Below are 17,329 nucleotides of genomic sequence, written 5' to 3' on the forward strand. Positions count from 1 at the left end.
AATTGGAATTTTAAAAATCAAAGGCTAAGTGGAAGCACAGAAATCTATACATGCATTATATTATTATTCGAAACTTAAAAATGGACATGTACAAAGAGCGAGAGCCAATTTTTAGCTTGGTAATTGCCTAGGATCTTGTGTCTGAGGCAAAAGTAGGCTTTTGTATAAACTAGAACTGATACATTAGAATGGAAAGGGACCTTAAATATCTTTAAAATTACTCAGATATAGGGCAGAGTCCTCATTGATAGAGTAAGGGTCAGTTGAATACCTACAAATATAACTTTCATGAAGGCATGAAGCAACCTAATAGGTCAAAGAAAAAGTCTGAGATAATTTTACAGGCTTTTAATATCAAAGAGACTTTCTGTATGGTGCTATCTGTATCTATTTTTGTATCTACAGTTGACTCTTGAACAACGCAGGTTTAAACTGAGTGAGTCCACTTATACATGGATTTTTTTCAATAAATACTGTAAATGTATTTTCTTAATAACATTTTCTTTTTACTAGCTTACTTTATTGTAAGAATAAAGTATATGATATACATACAACATACAAAATATGTGTTGATTGACTATGTTGTCAGTGAGGCTTTCGGAGTATAGGCTATTAGTAGTTAAGTTTTGGGGGACTCAAAAGTTATTCAGATTTTCCACTGTATGGGGTTCAGTGCCCCTAACCCCCATGTTGCTCAAGGAACAATTGTATATCTGTTTCTATTTTTACCTACCAAGAAATAGATATATTCTAAGAATTAAAACAGTCCTTTCAGAAGTACAGAAACAACAACCACTACCCCCAAACTTTGACTATAAACTGCGACTATTAGAATACAATACTGGCCTTTCGTGTTGCATATGATGCTATTGGAAAGATATGCCCTTTAGATGGGTCTCAGGTAACAGTGTCCAGACCGTCTCACCTGCCTCCCCACTAGAAACATTTCCAAGAGTCCTGGCCTGGGTAGAGCTGCAGTTTGCATCTCACTATAGAATTTGTAGTGAGCAAAGTTACTGGCTTAAATAGTGAATAAACTCATAGCTATGGTCTCATTATGAAAATACTTTTGTTAAATAAATTCATCACCCTTACATTTTTTCAGAGATTTTATACAGAAGCATGAATAACTGGCTCACATATACTGAGAACATTTAACATACTCAGGTGCTCCCTACACATGAATAATCCCCACGACTTTCTTCTACTGCACACACTCATAAAATATATAAATATTATTTAGCATTTAATTCCATTAACAACACTTATTTTACAAAAATAAATGCATGCTGTCAAACTATGGAACCCTTCACACAAATACTCCTTATCTACTACCTTAAAAATTCATGTCTCTATGACGCAGACTTCAGGGTATGGAAAACTTAATTAGCATGACATGCCTTGATATGCGAATTCTAAAGTTGCTGGAGGGCTCAGAGAAAAGCTTAAAGATGTATTGACGTCACTACACCAATTATCTGTTAAATTTCTTAGCACAGCAAGAATCAAAAGGAGATAAAAGGGAAGGGAGATAGAAGAAAAGCCAGAGAGATTACTGAAGAGCTGGGAAAAAAAGGAACAGCAAGTCAGCTTACAACCAGGAGAGTAAATATATTGCTTTTCACAGTTTATACTCCAATAATTACAGGACCATTGAAATTAATGCAAAACAAGGGACAGGTTTTGCCCTGTGCTACCACGTTATAGTCATCCTCCCCAAATTAGGTCCTTACTGAATGTATTTATCTCAGGTTTCATTTTCCATATCAATAATTATTTTCTTGTGCATATAGGAGAGAATCTTGTTTTTAGCAAAATATCCTTTCTGGAGAAACTAAGAACTCCCATGTGACCATATAAAAATGAATATTGTGAAATTGCTTATTCAGTCAGAAATATATTTTGAGATTTACCTAGCTTGAAACTTTCATTTTAAGTGAACTTGTCCAGTTATTTGGGTATTTGATATTTTCCACATCGCTTATTAATGTGACAAAGGATAAAAACAAGTGTGCATTTCTTTGGGGTTAAAAAAAATCTATGTGCATATTGCACTTGATAGGGTTGAAATCACTTCAGCGAGGTTTTTTAACACTTTACAAAACATCAGAGTTTTGTTTTGAACCTAGGGATAGAAAGATCCCTAATCAATCTATGATCAGCATTTTTCATGCCCATCTCAACTTGACCCAATCCCCATTGCTTCTTATGTATTTGTTTGCTCATTTGTTCATTTATCACCTATTCATCTGTCAACAAATACAGCTATTGAGGGCCCACTATCACAGAATCTGGAGCTCCATTGTTATACTATGTCTTCCTTGTTAATTGTGATCTTACTTTATTTATTTTTTTATTACCATTTTGTATCTCTTCAGTGCTTTACATGGTCAAATAATAGGCCCTACTAGGGTTGTTAGACAACAAATATTTTAAAACATTGATAGTGTGTTGAATGTAAGCTGCATGATGGACATCAGCTCAAATCATTGTCCTCGCTTAATAACACTTTATCATCTAAAGTTCGGATTAACCTATTAATAAGGGATGTTCAAGTCCTAAATTTCATCGGGGAAAATATACATTTTGCTTTCTTTTAAACTAATTTTTAGAAAAATTTCTTCTAGGTCATATACTTTTTAAAAGATGGGATGGAATAAGTAAGGATCTTCCTTATTTGGAAAATTATTTTAAAAATAGGAAAGGGGGAAGCAAAATTTGTTCATTTGAAGTGGAATATCCCATGTTATAGTATTCTTTGTACCTTTAAAATTTTTTTTAATTAGAAAAATTTAAATTTAAATAGAAAAATGTTAAATTTCTTAGCACAGCAAGAATCAAAAGGAGATAAAAGGGAAGGGAGATAGAAGAAAAGCCAGAGAGATTACTGAAGAGCTGGGGAAAAAATGAACAGCAAGTCAGCTTACAACCAGGAGAGTAAATATATATGTACTTTTTTTTTTTTTCCTAAAAAAATGATCCTCATAGCAAAATTCATGGAGGTAGGACTATAACACCCTCATTGTAAAGGGCAGGATTGTGAGAGAGACGATGTTGAACCAGAGCTAGAGACTGGTCTGCCAGCTGAGAGCTTGAACAGGGGAGGGGGCCTGAGGAGGTGACCTGGTGGACTGTTCTATGCTACGAACCACAACCCCCCACATTCCCCCCCCCCCCCATTTTTAATGGTATGAGACATTTCTGATTTGAAGGTCACTGCATTTGTGAGGAGACATGGAGGTATTAAGGATACAGTTCCTTCAAGCTGCAGGATAGAGCGACAAGAGAAGCTGGGGCCTGAGGTGAGCAGCTGGGAGCAGCGGGAAGGAATAAGAAATGGAGATGCCAGAGGGTTCTGAGCTAACACCGAGCAAAGAGACAGAGCTTCAAAGGGTCATTTGTAGCAGACACACACTTTGCAGAGCGTGAGAGAGGAGATGGATTCTTCCAGTTCTTGAGTTCCTACCAGCACCCCTCACCCTTTCCCGGTTTTCACTGTTTCAGGGAGTGAGCAGTTAGGTGTGATGTGTGTATTGCAGGTAAGGAAAATGAAGGACACGGGGGGCCTGGAAAGAATTTGGGATATGAGTTAAGAAGCCAGTTACATTAAGAACAAATTGTCATCTCTCTGGAGTAGGCCAATGGTTGGTTGGCCTGCCAGATCATTCACTACTGATCACGCCAGACACTGATACACTCAGTGAACAAAAAAGTCCAAATCCCTCAATAACGTTGTTTTGTTGTTGTTGTTGTTTTCATGCCCTTGCCCTGGAAAAGAACGAGCCTCAGCTTCACAACTAATTTGCAAAATATAATTGTCTCTTTTCTTTATAATATCTTCAAGTAACTAGCCTTGGAGAGATGGAAACAATCGAAACTGGGAACAAAGAACTCTCCGCTTGCAAAGGTTTTCATTTTCAGCTGAAAGCATTAGTCTCAGGAGACAGAAAAATCATCTGTGGTTATGGGTTCCACCTACACACTGACATCAAATTCATTTTCCTCAAGCTCAGGGTTGAATACATGATTTCTCTATTCAAATTTCTTTCATTGCCAATAGCAGTATCCAACCCCCCTCCCCCCCCAAAAATTCTCAAAATTATCTTGGTATTTCTTGAGAAAAGGAACTCCAAGATTAAATAAGTTTAGGAAATGAATTAAGCAAAATTTCTTACTGCTGAACTTTAAAAAAAATAACCTGAAGCATGAATTTCCAAGGTGTGGGGCATTTCTGAAACTTTTTAAATCAAGATAGTCCCTTACCCTTATTCCCCTCCAACCACCATTACCCACCTTCCCCCTCAAAAGCCCACCTAGAACTTTTCATGGAATTAGAATCCCATGGGACAGTTTGGGAATCCCCGACCAACCCTACAAAGAGCCTGGATGCTGAAATCAGACCTGAGCGTAAGTCCCTGTGTTACTACTTACAAACTGAGTGATATTAAAACCACCACCACCACTTAATTTTTCATATGTCTGTTTGCTTATTGGTAGAATGAGCTAATAACCTTCCCAGAGTTGTGAAGACTGAGTTAACACTCTTAGGATTTAGACCTTAACTTGCTTTTCCAGCTTCATGAAGGAAGCAGGAGCGAGAGAGTGGAGGACCCTCCAAACCATAAGTCATTGCAAATGATGGGAAGGTTTTAAACAGGAATGAGTGGTTTGAATTCCCCTGCCTGTCCTAGGGCAGCTGGTAATACTCCCAAGGCTCATTCTGCCTTGCCCTTATCTTAACACTTATAAATCCTACTTATCACTCATGGTCCTGCTCAAAAGACTCTTTCTCAACCATGTCCTCATGCACACCGTCACTGGCAGTTTGCAGTAATCTCCTCATGTAAACTCTAGAGCCTTTTTTCTTTAGCACTTACCACTCACTACCTACAGATCAGAGTTATTTATGTGCTGCTGTGTTTATTTCCCTAGCTAGCATCCTTCTAGGGTAGGGTCCACATCTTATCCCATGTTTGTCACTTTAGAGTTCACAAAGGGGCTTTCTAATTACAACATCACTGTACATAAATATAGAGTTGATTTTCTCCCAAGTTAGCAAAAATCTGTTTAGAGCTCTTTCCAAAAGTAAATTCTATGAGAGCATCATCTGCTGCCCTCCTGTGTTTGACACAAATATAATTTTAGATCAGAACAAAAAAGAATAACTGGCTCAATTAAATTTATTTGGACTAATTTTGTTTACTTTCAGGTCCTTAAATCAATTTTTCCCCCACACAAATTAATAGTCTTCCCATTAAAATCATCTTCATTTAAAATATTTCAAGTTATATGTTTACTTAGTTATATAAGAACTTTCATATTGGTCTGATATTCCTTTAGTATAATTTACTAAACTTTTAATATTTCTATTTTTATCTGAGACAATAACTGATTTCAACTTATTCTAATATGATTTTTACATATTTTTACATTTGGGCAACAGAATATATAAGACTTTGTACTTCAGAACTGGAAAGACCTGGTTCAAATCCTGGCTTAGTCACATAGTAATCGTGTGATCTTGAGCAAATTACTTTTCTGTACCTATAGCATTTGTAAAACAAAGTTAATACCTCCCAAACATCACATAAGATAAACACGTAGCACACCATAAAAGCTATCAATGTTACCTAGTATTACTACTTAGGAAGCATGTTTTGAAATATATCTTTTCTCTGGTATTACCTATTTTGGTGAAGATGAAGACTGCCTAAGAACATGAATTAGCATGGGCCCAGCATAGTCTCTGGATTAAGTTCAGGTAATAAAACAGACCAAAATCCTTGCCTTTGTGAAACATAATATAAATCCTAGCCAGTCCATGGGGGTCTTTCTCTAAGATACCAACTTCCTTTTAAAGTCTTGCAGTTCTTACTGTCCATGTTTCTCTCTTGATTCTTTATATGAGCGGCCCCATACTATATATCCAGTGCCTTCCTCTCTATCTCCAGTGCAGGTGGTAATCTCTCCTAGTCTACTGCTGCAGCCCCCAATCAGGGACAGGGGCTCACTGTCATACTAAGGAAAACAGACAGTACACTAAAACCTCAAAATAATGGACTAATTGAGGTGAGGGAGTACCTGTTAAAGCTGAAAGTCCGTTATAGAACAAAGTGGTTTATCCACATGCGTCTGTTAAAAAATTGACAAATTGGTTTACCTGTTTTTATTTATGTAGACACATTTGTGTACTTAAAATTATGAACTGTAATTTTAAATTTATACTGAATGATTCTAGTAAATGCGTGCATTCACCAGTCACCACCATGAGTAAACAAATGCAGTGGCTGGGGTGTGGCTTAGCACATCAGAAAACCAGCCTGCACGTTGGTGAAACTGCTAAATAAAGTCATGCCACAAGACAGCAGAACCAATTACCGCAAGTGATGCGGTGTGATCGTTCCCCAAACATTATGGGTGGTGACTCTTGGATTTCAATATAGACTATAGTTGTAGATATGTAATCTTTTTTTATGTCAGAGAAATTACTAAAGTGTTTTTTCCAACATATGACCTATTCGCTAAAATTTGTTAAAAATAACAGTGAATTCATAACAAAAAGTAACCTGTTAATTTAATATAAGCAAATATTTGTTAAAAGCATTTAAAAATTAACAGGGTGTTAATTTTCACATACAGATTGGAAATTTTGTCTGTTAAATCTGAACTCCAGAAAATTGAGGGCTTACTATATTTGCTACCAGTGATAGAATTTAGGCTATCAACAAAAAACTTAAAATTGTGAAAAACTTATACTTTCATTGTAATTTTTCAGCTTCCCAATACTTCCCTGAGGAGACCAGTGGTGATATTAATAAATGTGACTTGATATGCATAATGTGAACATTTGGAAAGCCTGTATAACTCAGTGAGCCAATACTTTACAAATGACTGATGCATGGTGTTGCAAAATAATGTATGGGTCAAAGACCCAAAGTTTACGATAGATGAATGGATTTTAATGTAATAGAGAATGAAAAGTTCGGTGATCAAATTCCATTTCGTAACCAAGTTTTAAGAAATTACTACTTGTTGGGTTTTGCTGGAGTATCAAAGACTATCCAGTTATTTGAAATGGTTATTAAAATATTTCTCCCTTACTACATATTTATGAGTAGATTTTTTCATACTTCAACTAGAACTTCATATCCCAATAGTTCGAGTGCAGCAGATAGGAGAATCCAAATTTCTACTAAGTTAGACATTGAAGACATCTGTAAAATTGTTTTAAAAAAAGTTAGTTTTTGCTAGCATCTAATGGGTTTATTGCTGTTATTTTAAATAAATTACTACATATTTTTAAATTTTCTCAGTTTTAACTTCTAATTTGGTGAATCTCAACAGCTACAAACCTCATAAACAAAGGCTCTTTGGGGTCTTCAAAAATTTGTAAGCCCTGGCCCACAGACATGGCTCAGCTGGTTGTCTTCTGGTGTACTGAAAGGCCACCAGTTCAATTCCTGGTCAGGGAACATGCCCAGGTTGTGGGTTCGGTCACTGGTGAGGGCACAGTAGGTGTGTGTATGGGAGGGAACGGATCAATGTTTCTCTCTCTCTAAAAATCAATGAAAACCTATACAAATTTTTTTGTAAGAATGTAATTGAATCCCAAGGCCTAAATAGGTTTGAGAACCACTGATCTAAATCATGACAGATCACTTAATAACCTTTCAATGGCTGTCAACCGCCCTCGGGTAAAAGCAAGAAGTCCTTATGTTGGCCTACCAGACTAACCTGTTTCCTTTCTATTACTTGTCCCTCCACTCTTTCTCTTGCTCATTCCCTCCAGCCATACTCGCCTCTTTGCTGTTCCTGCAACAAACAGACACAACCCGTGTTAGGACCATTACACCAGCAGTTCCCTTTGCCTGGAAAGCAAATTCCCCAGTTTTCTATATGGCTATTACCCTCACTTCCTTAAAGTCATTGCTCAAATGTCACCATCTCAATAATCTAACATGAGCATCCTATTTAAAATCGCAACCCTACCTACTTCTATCCTCTAGAGCATCTTCTAACATTTGCTTATGTCTACAGTTTGTATGGCCTCCCTCTCCCCTCACCAGTATAATCCCCCCACCCAAAGTCTGAAAAAGTGCCTACCACGTAGGGCCCAGTGAATACAGGGTGCCCCCCCTCAAAATGTATACACACTTTAACAGCTGGTAGCTGAATTTTGAAAATGAAATGTATTTTAATAAACACTGCCTTTATAATTATTCAAAGTGTGTGTATACATTTTGGGGGAATACCCTTTATTTGTTGAATGTTAATGAAAAAACTATTTTGACAGCTTGTCATTCCTCATGGCATGTCCACAAAGTCCCAAGAGAAAGAAAGGATGCAATTTCAGAGCGAGGGGAGGGCAACGATGAACAGATTTTTTGAATGGGAGAAAAAGAAACTGGGATGCAATGATCACAAACTTCAGTACTGAAGGCATCATGGACCTGAAAAGGCTCTTGGGAGAAGTCAGGGGGGAGAATATTTTAAGGTTGTGCAGGGAGGATGTGTCAGGCAAAGGACGCTGGCCCGCGCCCACCCCGGTTTCCTGTTCGGACTCCCCAGAACCCTCCCTGAACCCCTCCACCCGAACACAAGTAGCCCACACCAAGAGACTGAAAATTTTCTAAACTTTATGGAAAAATCAACAACGACAGTGTTTTAGGGTCGCCACGGTCACAGTTCTCAGGGGTCCTGGTCATCTCCCCAGCGCTGTGCTCCAAGGGTCCACGTGACGGCAGGTCGGGAGAGGCCCCCGGACGAAGCACTTCTGCGCAGGGACACACGAGAGCCCGGAGCCGCGGAGAACCGGTCCACCGGGTCGGGGGCACGCGGGAACGCCGGCAAGCTGCAGGCACGCGGGGCGGCACCGCGGCTCTCCCGCACGGCGCCGACGCGGCCGGATCTCAGTTCTCCTCGGGCTTGTCGGCCGGCGGGCCGCACGGCTGCAGCATCTTCTCCATCAAGTTGAAGCGCACTCGAGCTTTGCTCTCATTCTCCGCAATGGCGAAGTAGTTGAGAAGGTCGAAGTGGCCCATGTAGGAGCAGTAGGAGTCGCGGTGCTGGTTCACCAGCCACTCCCACTTGGTGGTGTCGGCGTGGCCCGTGCCGATGTACTTGGACTGCAGGTGCTCCAGCTGGCTGTGGATGGTGTAGCGGTCCGTCATGTCGCCGCTTGCCTCGCAGCGCTCGGGTCAGGGGCCGCGGCCGAGAAGGAGCCGGCTCTGGAGAGTAAAGCTGCAGGGGCACCGCGCCGCCGAACCTCCGGACCGGCAGAGTCGCTGGCGAATGACGTCACCGCCACCTCCTCGCGGTTCGAGGATTCAGAGACGGAAGCGGAAGTGTATTCTGTCACCTAATTGGAGCTGCCTAGGCGACGCTATAAGTCGGCGGCCCCTATCGTGAGCCCCGCCCCCTTCCGGAGAGCGTTGCATGATGGTCCACTTAGCGGCCCTTTTTCTCACAGGAAGGGTTGCATGCTGGGACTTGTGGTCTCCGAAGCCTCCTGCGTACGAGCTCCCGGGAGCCCTGGCCTCGTTGTAAGAGGCCTCGGGCGGCCTAACGGAGGGGGTGTCAGGGCGGCGGGTAATGTCCATAGGCGGTGTGGGGCCGACAGGAAAGGGGAAACTCTAGTGGGACACCACGGGCAACTTGGAAAAGGAACTCGCTATAGTTTTGATGTCGGGGCTGACGTGGCTGCACGGTAGCCCCTTCCCAGTGGGCGGTAGGTCACCCTGAAGTCGGCGGGCTCGGGTTCCGGTGCTTGCTAGTCGCGTGCGGGGCCGTGCCCTGCCTGCCGACCTAACGGGTACCCGTTCCCGCGCGGCCGCGCTCCCGCCTCTAGCGCCTCCTTCCTCGGGAGCCTCCGAGCGGGAGGCCCCGCCTCCGGCCGCCCGGCCCGCGCTTCCGAAGGCTCGCGCTCGCCCTCCCCCCAGCGCCGCTCCCGGGCCGGGAGCGCCTGTGGACCACCCTCGGCAGGCCGCGCCCTTGATGTCAGCTCTAAAGCATCTCCTTGAAATCGGCTTTGGCTGCCCCAGGCAGATGTAAATTCTCCTTCCTCTTTGCAACATGTATGTCATCTCTTCATTTTGATCGCTTTACACGCCCCCACCCCCTCTTTTCTTGGTTTAACAACTTTCTCACGCGAATGCAAACTACTTGAGAAAGTTTACTTTTTTGATAGCTTTTATCATATGCTGCTTTTATGATCTCCTCGTGGCCTAGCAGAGATCGGATTCGCGAAAAACATCCGATGAATGGATGAACAACTGTATGACAGCCAAACAGAAAGAACTCTTTACTGGGAGAAAGATAACTTTAAAATAGTTTTATTCTGAGACAAAGGTGCAGATTATAGTTAATACTGTATTGAAAACGAAATTTTCTAAGTAGACACACACAAAAAGGTAATTATGTGAGGAAATGGATGTACTAATTACCTTGACTGTAGTAGTAATCATTTCATTATGTTGGACACTTTAAATATAAAGTTTTTATTTTAAAAAGAGATCAAAAAAAGAAAACAAAAATATTCTTTATGAGATCAAATGCCTGTACCAAAAATGAAAAGGTTTTTATCCTTCGGATTGTCAAACCTTGTTATAAGAAACGTTTCATTCCTAAAACGTAGAGACTGTTAATGAGGCATACCTGTGGATTCACCATCCAGACATGGCAGACCTTGCCATCTTCCCATTTTTGTTTTCAACTTTGTTTTTTTGTTTTGGGCTTTTTAAAGAAATAAAACTATGGAAACAAACTTGAAGTTCTCTGTGTTCCCCTCCCTAAATTATTCACTTCAGGATACTACCTTGAATTGAGAGTTAATCATTCCTGAGCCTGTTGATTGATTGCTGATAGTTTATGCATCCATAAACAATAGTGTTGGTGTTATGCACGTTTTAAAGCTTTATATAAATGACATCCTGTATGTATTGTTATGAAAGTTATTTTTTCCCCTCATTGTATCCATGTTGATATATGTAGCTTTAGTTCATTTTTACCTTTGTGTAGTATGCTGCTGAATTAGCTTACCGTTGCACGCCCATTTTCTCAAAAATGGACATTTAATTTTACATTTTTATGGTAAGAAACAATGTTGTAAGAAATATTCTTCTATATGTATCTTATACATGTGAAGAAGTTTCTTTGGAGAATATATAAACGAATAAAGTTGAGATTCAAGGATGAGTGTCTTCAGGCTTTGCTAGATATTGCCAAATTGCTCTCCAATTCCACCAGTTGGCTCTCCCACCAGCGAAATGAGAATTCATTTTGATCCATATCCCTCTCAAAACTTGGTGTCCTGAGACATTTTAAAAGTTTTTAGATCAGATGAGTGAATGGAATTTCATTGTGCCTTTAATTTGCATATCTCTGCTTACTAGGGAGTATCTTTTTTATGTGCTAATTGACCTATTATATTTCTACTCTGTGAATTGCATATTCGTATCCTTTGCTCATTTTCTTATTGGGAATTTTTTTTAGTAATTTTTAAAGAAGATATTTATATATTCAAGACACTTGGGTTATCAGTTATAATGCAATGAAAATATTTATTTATTTATTTATTTATAAAGCTTCTATCTCCTTAGGAAACTGAGCTCTAATGAGTGTCTATTACAGCTTACAGAGAACTTCAGTCTTAGGTCACAGCGTTCAGAGCTCCTGGTTTTGATTCCACAGACTCTTTGAAATGGCCTATATGAAAATAATTTTCCAATCAGTGGGTCATCTGTCCCTTTTTTTGTGGCATCATCTGTTGTACAGAAGTTAACTTTAAAGGAGTCAAATGTATCAGCCTTTATGTTTTGTGCTTTTTGCATTTGTTTTAAAAAATGAAATCAAGTAAAACTCTTTTCTATCCTTGGGCCATAAAAAAGAGTTTTTTCATTGTCTTCTAAAAGTTCTACAATTTTGGTTTTTTTTTAAATATTTATTGTTTTAATCCACCTATAAGTTCTTGTTTTGCTTTGTTTTGCTTTAGGGCAGCTATTTTCAGCCGGAACACTGGCAGGAATTTTTAACACATGCAGTACCTGACTATTTAGTCAGGGGCACTGACCTCTTTTCCCTTAGATTGTTAAATAAAAAAATGACAACAGCCAGCACAACAATAGCCATCTGGTGAGAATGAATCAAAATTACACCTTTTTTTTTTTTCAGAACAGCAAAAAATATTTTTTTGGTGTCCCATAGAATTTTAGTGATTAGTTTATGTGTGCCAGGAGATGAAAAAGGTTGAAAATTGCTGCTGCAGGAATCTAATTTTTTAATACTTCCCTCTATGGTTAACTAGTCCAGTGATAACCAGTCATTCACTAGACGGTACATCCTTTCCCTACTCATCCTTTCGGCTTCTGTTGTTTAGGGATAGGCCTGTCTCTGGGCATTCTGTTTCATTAGTTTCTTAGTCTGCGCCCCCAGTAGTACCCCAGGACCTTAACTTCTTAATTATTGTACCTTTATAATAGGTCTCGATATCCGACAGGGTGAAAGCCTATACAGTTTTCTTCTTTCATAAATGTTTTAACATTTTTGATTCTTTGCTCTTCTACGTGAATTTAGAATTTTCAGTAAAGTTCTTATGGAAATTGAGATTGACCAGTTAAACAAAGCCATGAAAATTAATATTATTTCCATATCATTACAAATGATTCTAAGGATATGAGCGAATTCCTCAAATTCAAAGCAATACATATATGTGTATTAATTAAGAGCCAAGGTGTATTAGTTTGTTTGTGCTTCCAAAACAAACTGTCACACAGAGTGGCTTCAACAGAAATTTATTTCCTCACAGTTCTAGAGGCTGCTAGAAGTACAAAATCAAGGTCAGGGTGGGGTTGATTTTATTTTGAGACCTGTCTCCTTGGCTTCCTGATGGCCATTTTTTCTCTGCATCTTCACATGGCTTTTCCTCTGTGTGTGTCTATGTCTTAGCCTTCTCTTATCTCCAAATGTAGTCACATTTTGAGTTACTGGTGGTCAGGACTTCAACATATGGATTGTGAGGTGACATAGTTCAGCTGTGGAATATATGATAACTTGTTTCTTTTTACAAAATTTAAATTTTATTAATTAGCTTTGTAAAAATAATTTAGGTATGCAAAAGGATTTTATTTGTTAAAACAGACAATCCCAATATTTACAAGAAAATGTAATATATTACATTAACAAGTGTGATTTTAAATGTTTAAGAGTTGAAATTGGGAGTAGAACTAAATTTTACCCAAAGGCCCCTTAAAAGTGATTGTGAAAATGTGCTAGATTTACAGTGTAGGATTTTTAACTGAACTTAAAAGCTTAAGGAGAGAGGCAGTTTTTCGATTTATAACTTTAATAAATTGAATATTAATTTTACAACCATAAATAAATCTATGAATAGTACTTTCTGCATTCCTTCAAATGATTCCCCCAAAGTGATACTCAAAGGCACCAAAAAACAAAGCAAAACAAAACAAACCACCCAGCAACAACAGCAGACTGCTTCAATTTCAATTGTAATTACATTGAATTTATAGGCCTTTTGGGGAGAATTGTCATCTTAACTATATTGACATTTCTCACCTACGCACATAGCATGTATTTCCATTTACTTACATCTACCTTTTTGACTTTAAATAAAGCTTGTATAGTTTTCATATGGGTCTTTCACATCTTCTCTTAGATTTATTCCTGGGTATCTGCTATGTACAGCGCGGGGCAAAAGTAGATTTACAGTTGTGAGTACACAAAACAGAGTTTACTCTTGTATTATTATTTATTAATTATTGTATGATTTTCCTTACGAACAATTGTAAGCCTACTTTTTTACAACCCTGGTTACTTAAAGATACTCCTTATGAGTCTTAAATTGTGACCTAGTAAGAAATATCACAATTCTTTACACTATGGACAATAAAGAATTTCAGTCTGGAACCAGCGGACGTGCTATCAAGACATGCCAGAGCAGCTGTTACGGTTTCCTGCTCCAAGATATACCCTCAAGTTAATCCTGTCCGTTGGGCTGCTTCTGCGTAACTATCAGATGCTGCCTCCCTGCTTGGCATTTGAGTAAGAAAAAAATATGCAAGAAAAGATTCCATGGGAAAAGATACAGAATTAAAGATTTATAATGAAAAGTGTGTTTTAGACAGAAAATTGTATATTGTCTAGTCTGTTTTTTAAGTCTGGAAATGCAAGGCAACATTTTCTCTCTTTCTTGTGCTGCTGCTGTCTTTAACTTTTTTTAAAAAGTCATTTAATATTTTTGAGTAGCCAAAGCACCTTTCAAAATACAAAAGTATACAAAGGAATGCAGTGCCTGACATCTGTTCATTCCCATCCCATTGCTACATGTATCTTGCGTATTCTTGAAGAGATACTTCATGGATGAATGAGCTAATACAAATATATGTGATATTTTACGCCTTCTAAAATTCAGATAGCAGCCAAATGCTCAGTAGTTTTCTACTAGGTTTTCTTTGACATATAATAGAGATGATCCCATATGAGTACGTGAAGAGCTTCCTCATTTTGTGTCCTGTTTTACAGCCGTGTAATATTCCATTGCATAGGTGTAGCATACTCTCTACTGTCCACCCTCCTGTTGATTGTCAAATGCCTGTGCATCCAGAAATTATGTTTAAAATTTATTATAATTGCAGAAAAAGATGAACTCCAAGCTGAAGTGAGCTAAAGTTACATTTCCTTTGGTGAAATATTATTTTAGATGCCACTTTTGTCTGTAAACAAGTTTTAAAATATTAAAAGGATTTTCTACATTACAGGTACTGGTACCATGTTTCACACTAGAGGTCGCCCAAACAGTATTTAACACCAACGAATACACAAGTGGTTGAGAACGTTTTCTAATTAGGCGCCTTGAAGAGAAATTAAGACTTTTCTAAGTTAGGAGAAAAGCAAACAACCTTTCCCTTTTCAATATAAATTTTATATTTTGGGGTTTTATATTTAGTTAGCTTCAGCAGTGCTGTGGAATTTAGGTGATATTAAATTTAGGGAACTTATTTTAAAAATGTTTGCTACACATGTCATTTTTCTGTGGTTAAAAATATCTTCAGCTTCAGTGTTTTCCCATCCATCATGAGTTTCATATCTCTGAGCAGATCTAGAATCCTCAATTTTTGGAGGAACTTGCCTCCAATTGGGCATATACTTCAAAAGAACAAAGGGTTCTGCACCTTTTATAATCTCTCCCAGGGCAGGTATGATTGTCACAGGCATGCATTCTACAACTCATTTGAGGTTAAGTAAGCTGGTCCGTCTCTGTCCTTTAGAGATAACATTAAATCACAAGCCTGTCCAATTGTTGAAAAAAGATTTCTCACAGGAGAAATTTCACAAAGGAGCTTTGAAGTATTATAAACATGTTCCATTTGTTACAGTGATATGAAATCTTGCAGCACTAAGATGAATGATTGACATATCATAGGTCCTAAATAGTTATTGAATAAATGAATAAATGTTTCCCTGATAGCATCTTGAGTGATAATGAAGGATTGGAAACAACTTTAGTGCCAACGATAAAGAAGTAATTACATAAATTACCATGTAATCTAGCTCTATATGGCATATCTCGTTTGAACGTAAGTTCCTTTGAAATATGTAACTTTTTTCTTTATTAATTTAGCATAATGACTTACCCATCATCAGCACTCAATAAATACTTGCTGAATTAGAATATTGTTCTCACACTGGATTAGGCGGGGAGATAGCCAGCATCTTAGAGCATCCCCCAGTAGTTGGAACTGGCCACCTCAAAGTCATGACCACCTTTTACCCTAAGCCTAAGAGATGTGGATCACATCAGCAATTACAGGTTAGAAAATGAAATCTAAAAACAAGAAGTGAAATGGATGGGACTCGCCTTCTATGCAACATTTCAAGCATCGAATGAGCCATGTGGTCTACCTAGAGTAGAAGTCACAGGTGAACTTAAAGGTTAGGAAACACGAAGCATCTGTGTTGATATGCTGTGCATAGTGGCCCCCAAAGAAAATGACACAGAAGCAGACCTAATAATTTTAATGCTGTTAATTTGTTTATGATTGTTTCAGGCAGAAAAAGAATTTGGGGGTGGAACAGACTGGCACACATAGCCGTGGCAAAGTACCAATGGTGCCATCTCCCACCTGTTTTTCCCACATTTTCTTCAGCTTACTTAAACCACTGTGCAAATGCAGTTTCAAGTCTCCCCATTTCCAACGAGATAACCTGCCTCTAAGTCTCTCTCATAAAGAAATTCTAGCATGACGGCTGCTGAGGATTGCTTCAATAATAAATTTCAGCGAGTTAACTGCTTTAGTTGTTTGAGGAACTGATCTGTTCTGTAGAGCTATAAAAAATATTCCAGTTAAAGTTCCATCTATGGGGCCCTCAAGATAGCAAAATGCTGTTGGCATACCCTCTCATCTCTACTTTGTGTCCCTTAATTTGCTAGGATAATCTTTATATTTGGCTTAATTACTTTATTTAAAGATGTAAGAAAAGCACTTGTTCTTAGTTTTAGTGCAATTTTGCCCCTAGACCAAGACATGAGTGGACCTTGCCCTGGGCCCCCTCACTTTAGAAGGTCCTGCTATGTCTCCCCACTAGCTACACCCTCCCACGAGCTGGAAAGTTCATGGGTCAAGGAGACATACCCATCCATGCTCCCACTCCCCCAACTGCTGGCTCAAACACAGACAGACTGAGCTTTGAAACACAAATTCTAAGTACAGTGGGCCCCAAGCCCACTTCCGGGGCCTGTGCAGGCTTCTTTCCTGGGTCTGCCCTCCCAGAGCTGACCTTGCTGCTGATGTGCACCCCCCCCCCCCCCCGGGCCTGCCGGGTGCCCAAGGAACGGCCCTGGCTGGTGCTTACCTCGTGAACTCAGAGAGGCAGGTTGAGAAATTCCAGATGAAGAGGTTGGGCTTGGAGGATGCTCTTAACTTAGAAATGATATTTAGAAGCACCCAAAAAAGGTTACCCTGTTCTTAAATTCCCCCCAAGTCCCCATCCAGTCTCAAATTTCTTACTGGTAAGTAATCTTAAAGTCATAAACTATATATAAGTAGTAATAATGGCTTGTTCTGGGTAGTAACCTCAGTTATCCTGAAATGGAAATTTTGATCACCTTCATATTAAAGCTGCTTTATTTAAAGGGTGAGTGACTTTTCAATCACAGGAAGATTTATAATTAAATATGAAGGTGATAAGTTAAATCACACCATTAGTATTAAACCTCAAGTTTCACTTGAGGTTTAGGAATAATCTACTTATGTATGTTATTTAAGGTGTTTGTAATACTTAAAATATTTGGACATTTTAGTCTACTGGATAGATT

General features: G+C 38.9%; 1 protein-coding gene across 1 annotated transcript; it reads right to left on the reverse strand.

Annotated features, from left to right (window-relative positions):
• Positions 1 to 8,619: 8,619 nt before the first annotated feature.
• On the reverse strand, positions 8,620 to 9,298 carry SF3B5 (splicing factor 3b subunit 5). The gene has a single exon (XM_081140587.1). The coding sequence runs from the start codon at positions 9,168 to 9,170 to the stop codon at positions 8,910 to 8,912; it is 261 nt and encodes an 86-aa protein (XP_080996713.1). The 5' UTR covers positions 9,171 to 9,298; the 3' UTR covers positions 8,620 to 8,909.
• Positions 9,299 to 17,329: the final 8,031 nt, after the last annotated feature.

The sequence above is a fragment of the Miniopterus schreibersii genome, assembly GCF_964146895.1.
Source record: "Miniopterus schreibersii genome assembly, chromosome: 6".
NCBI lineage: Eukaryota > Metazoa > Chordata > Mammalia > Chiroptera > Miniopteridae > Miniopterus > Miniopterus schreibersii.

What these genes read in the sequence shown, in the direction of transcription:
- SF3B5 (XM_081140587.1), bottom strand. Translation starts at nt 9,170, where the DNA reads ATGACGGACCGCTACACCATCCACAGCCAGCTGGAGCACCTGCAGTCC.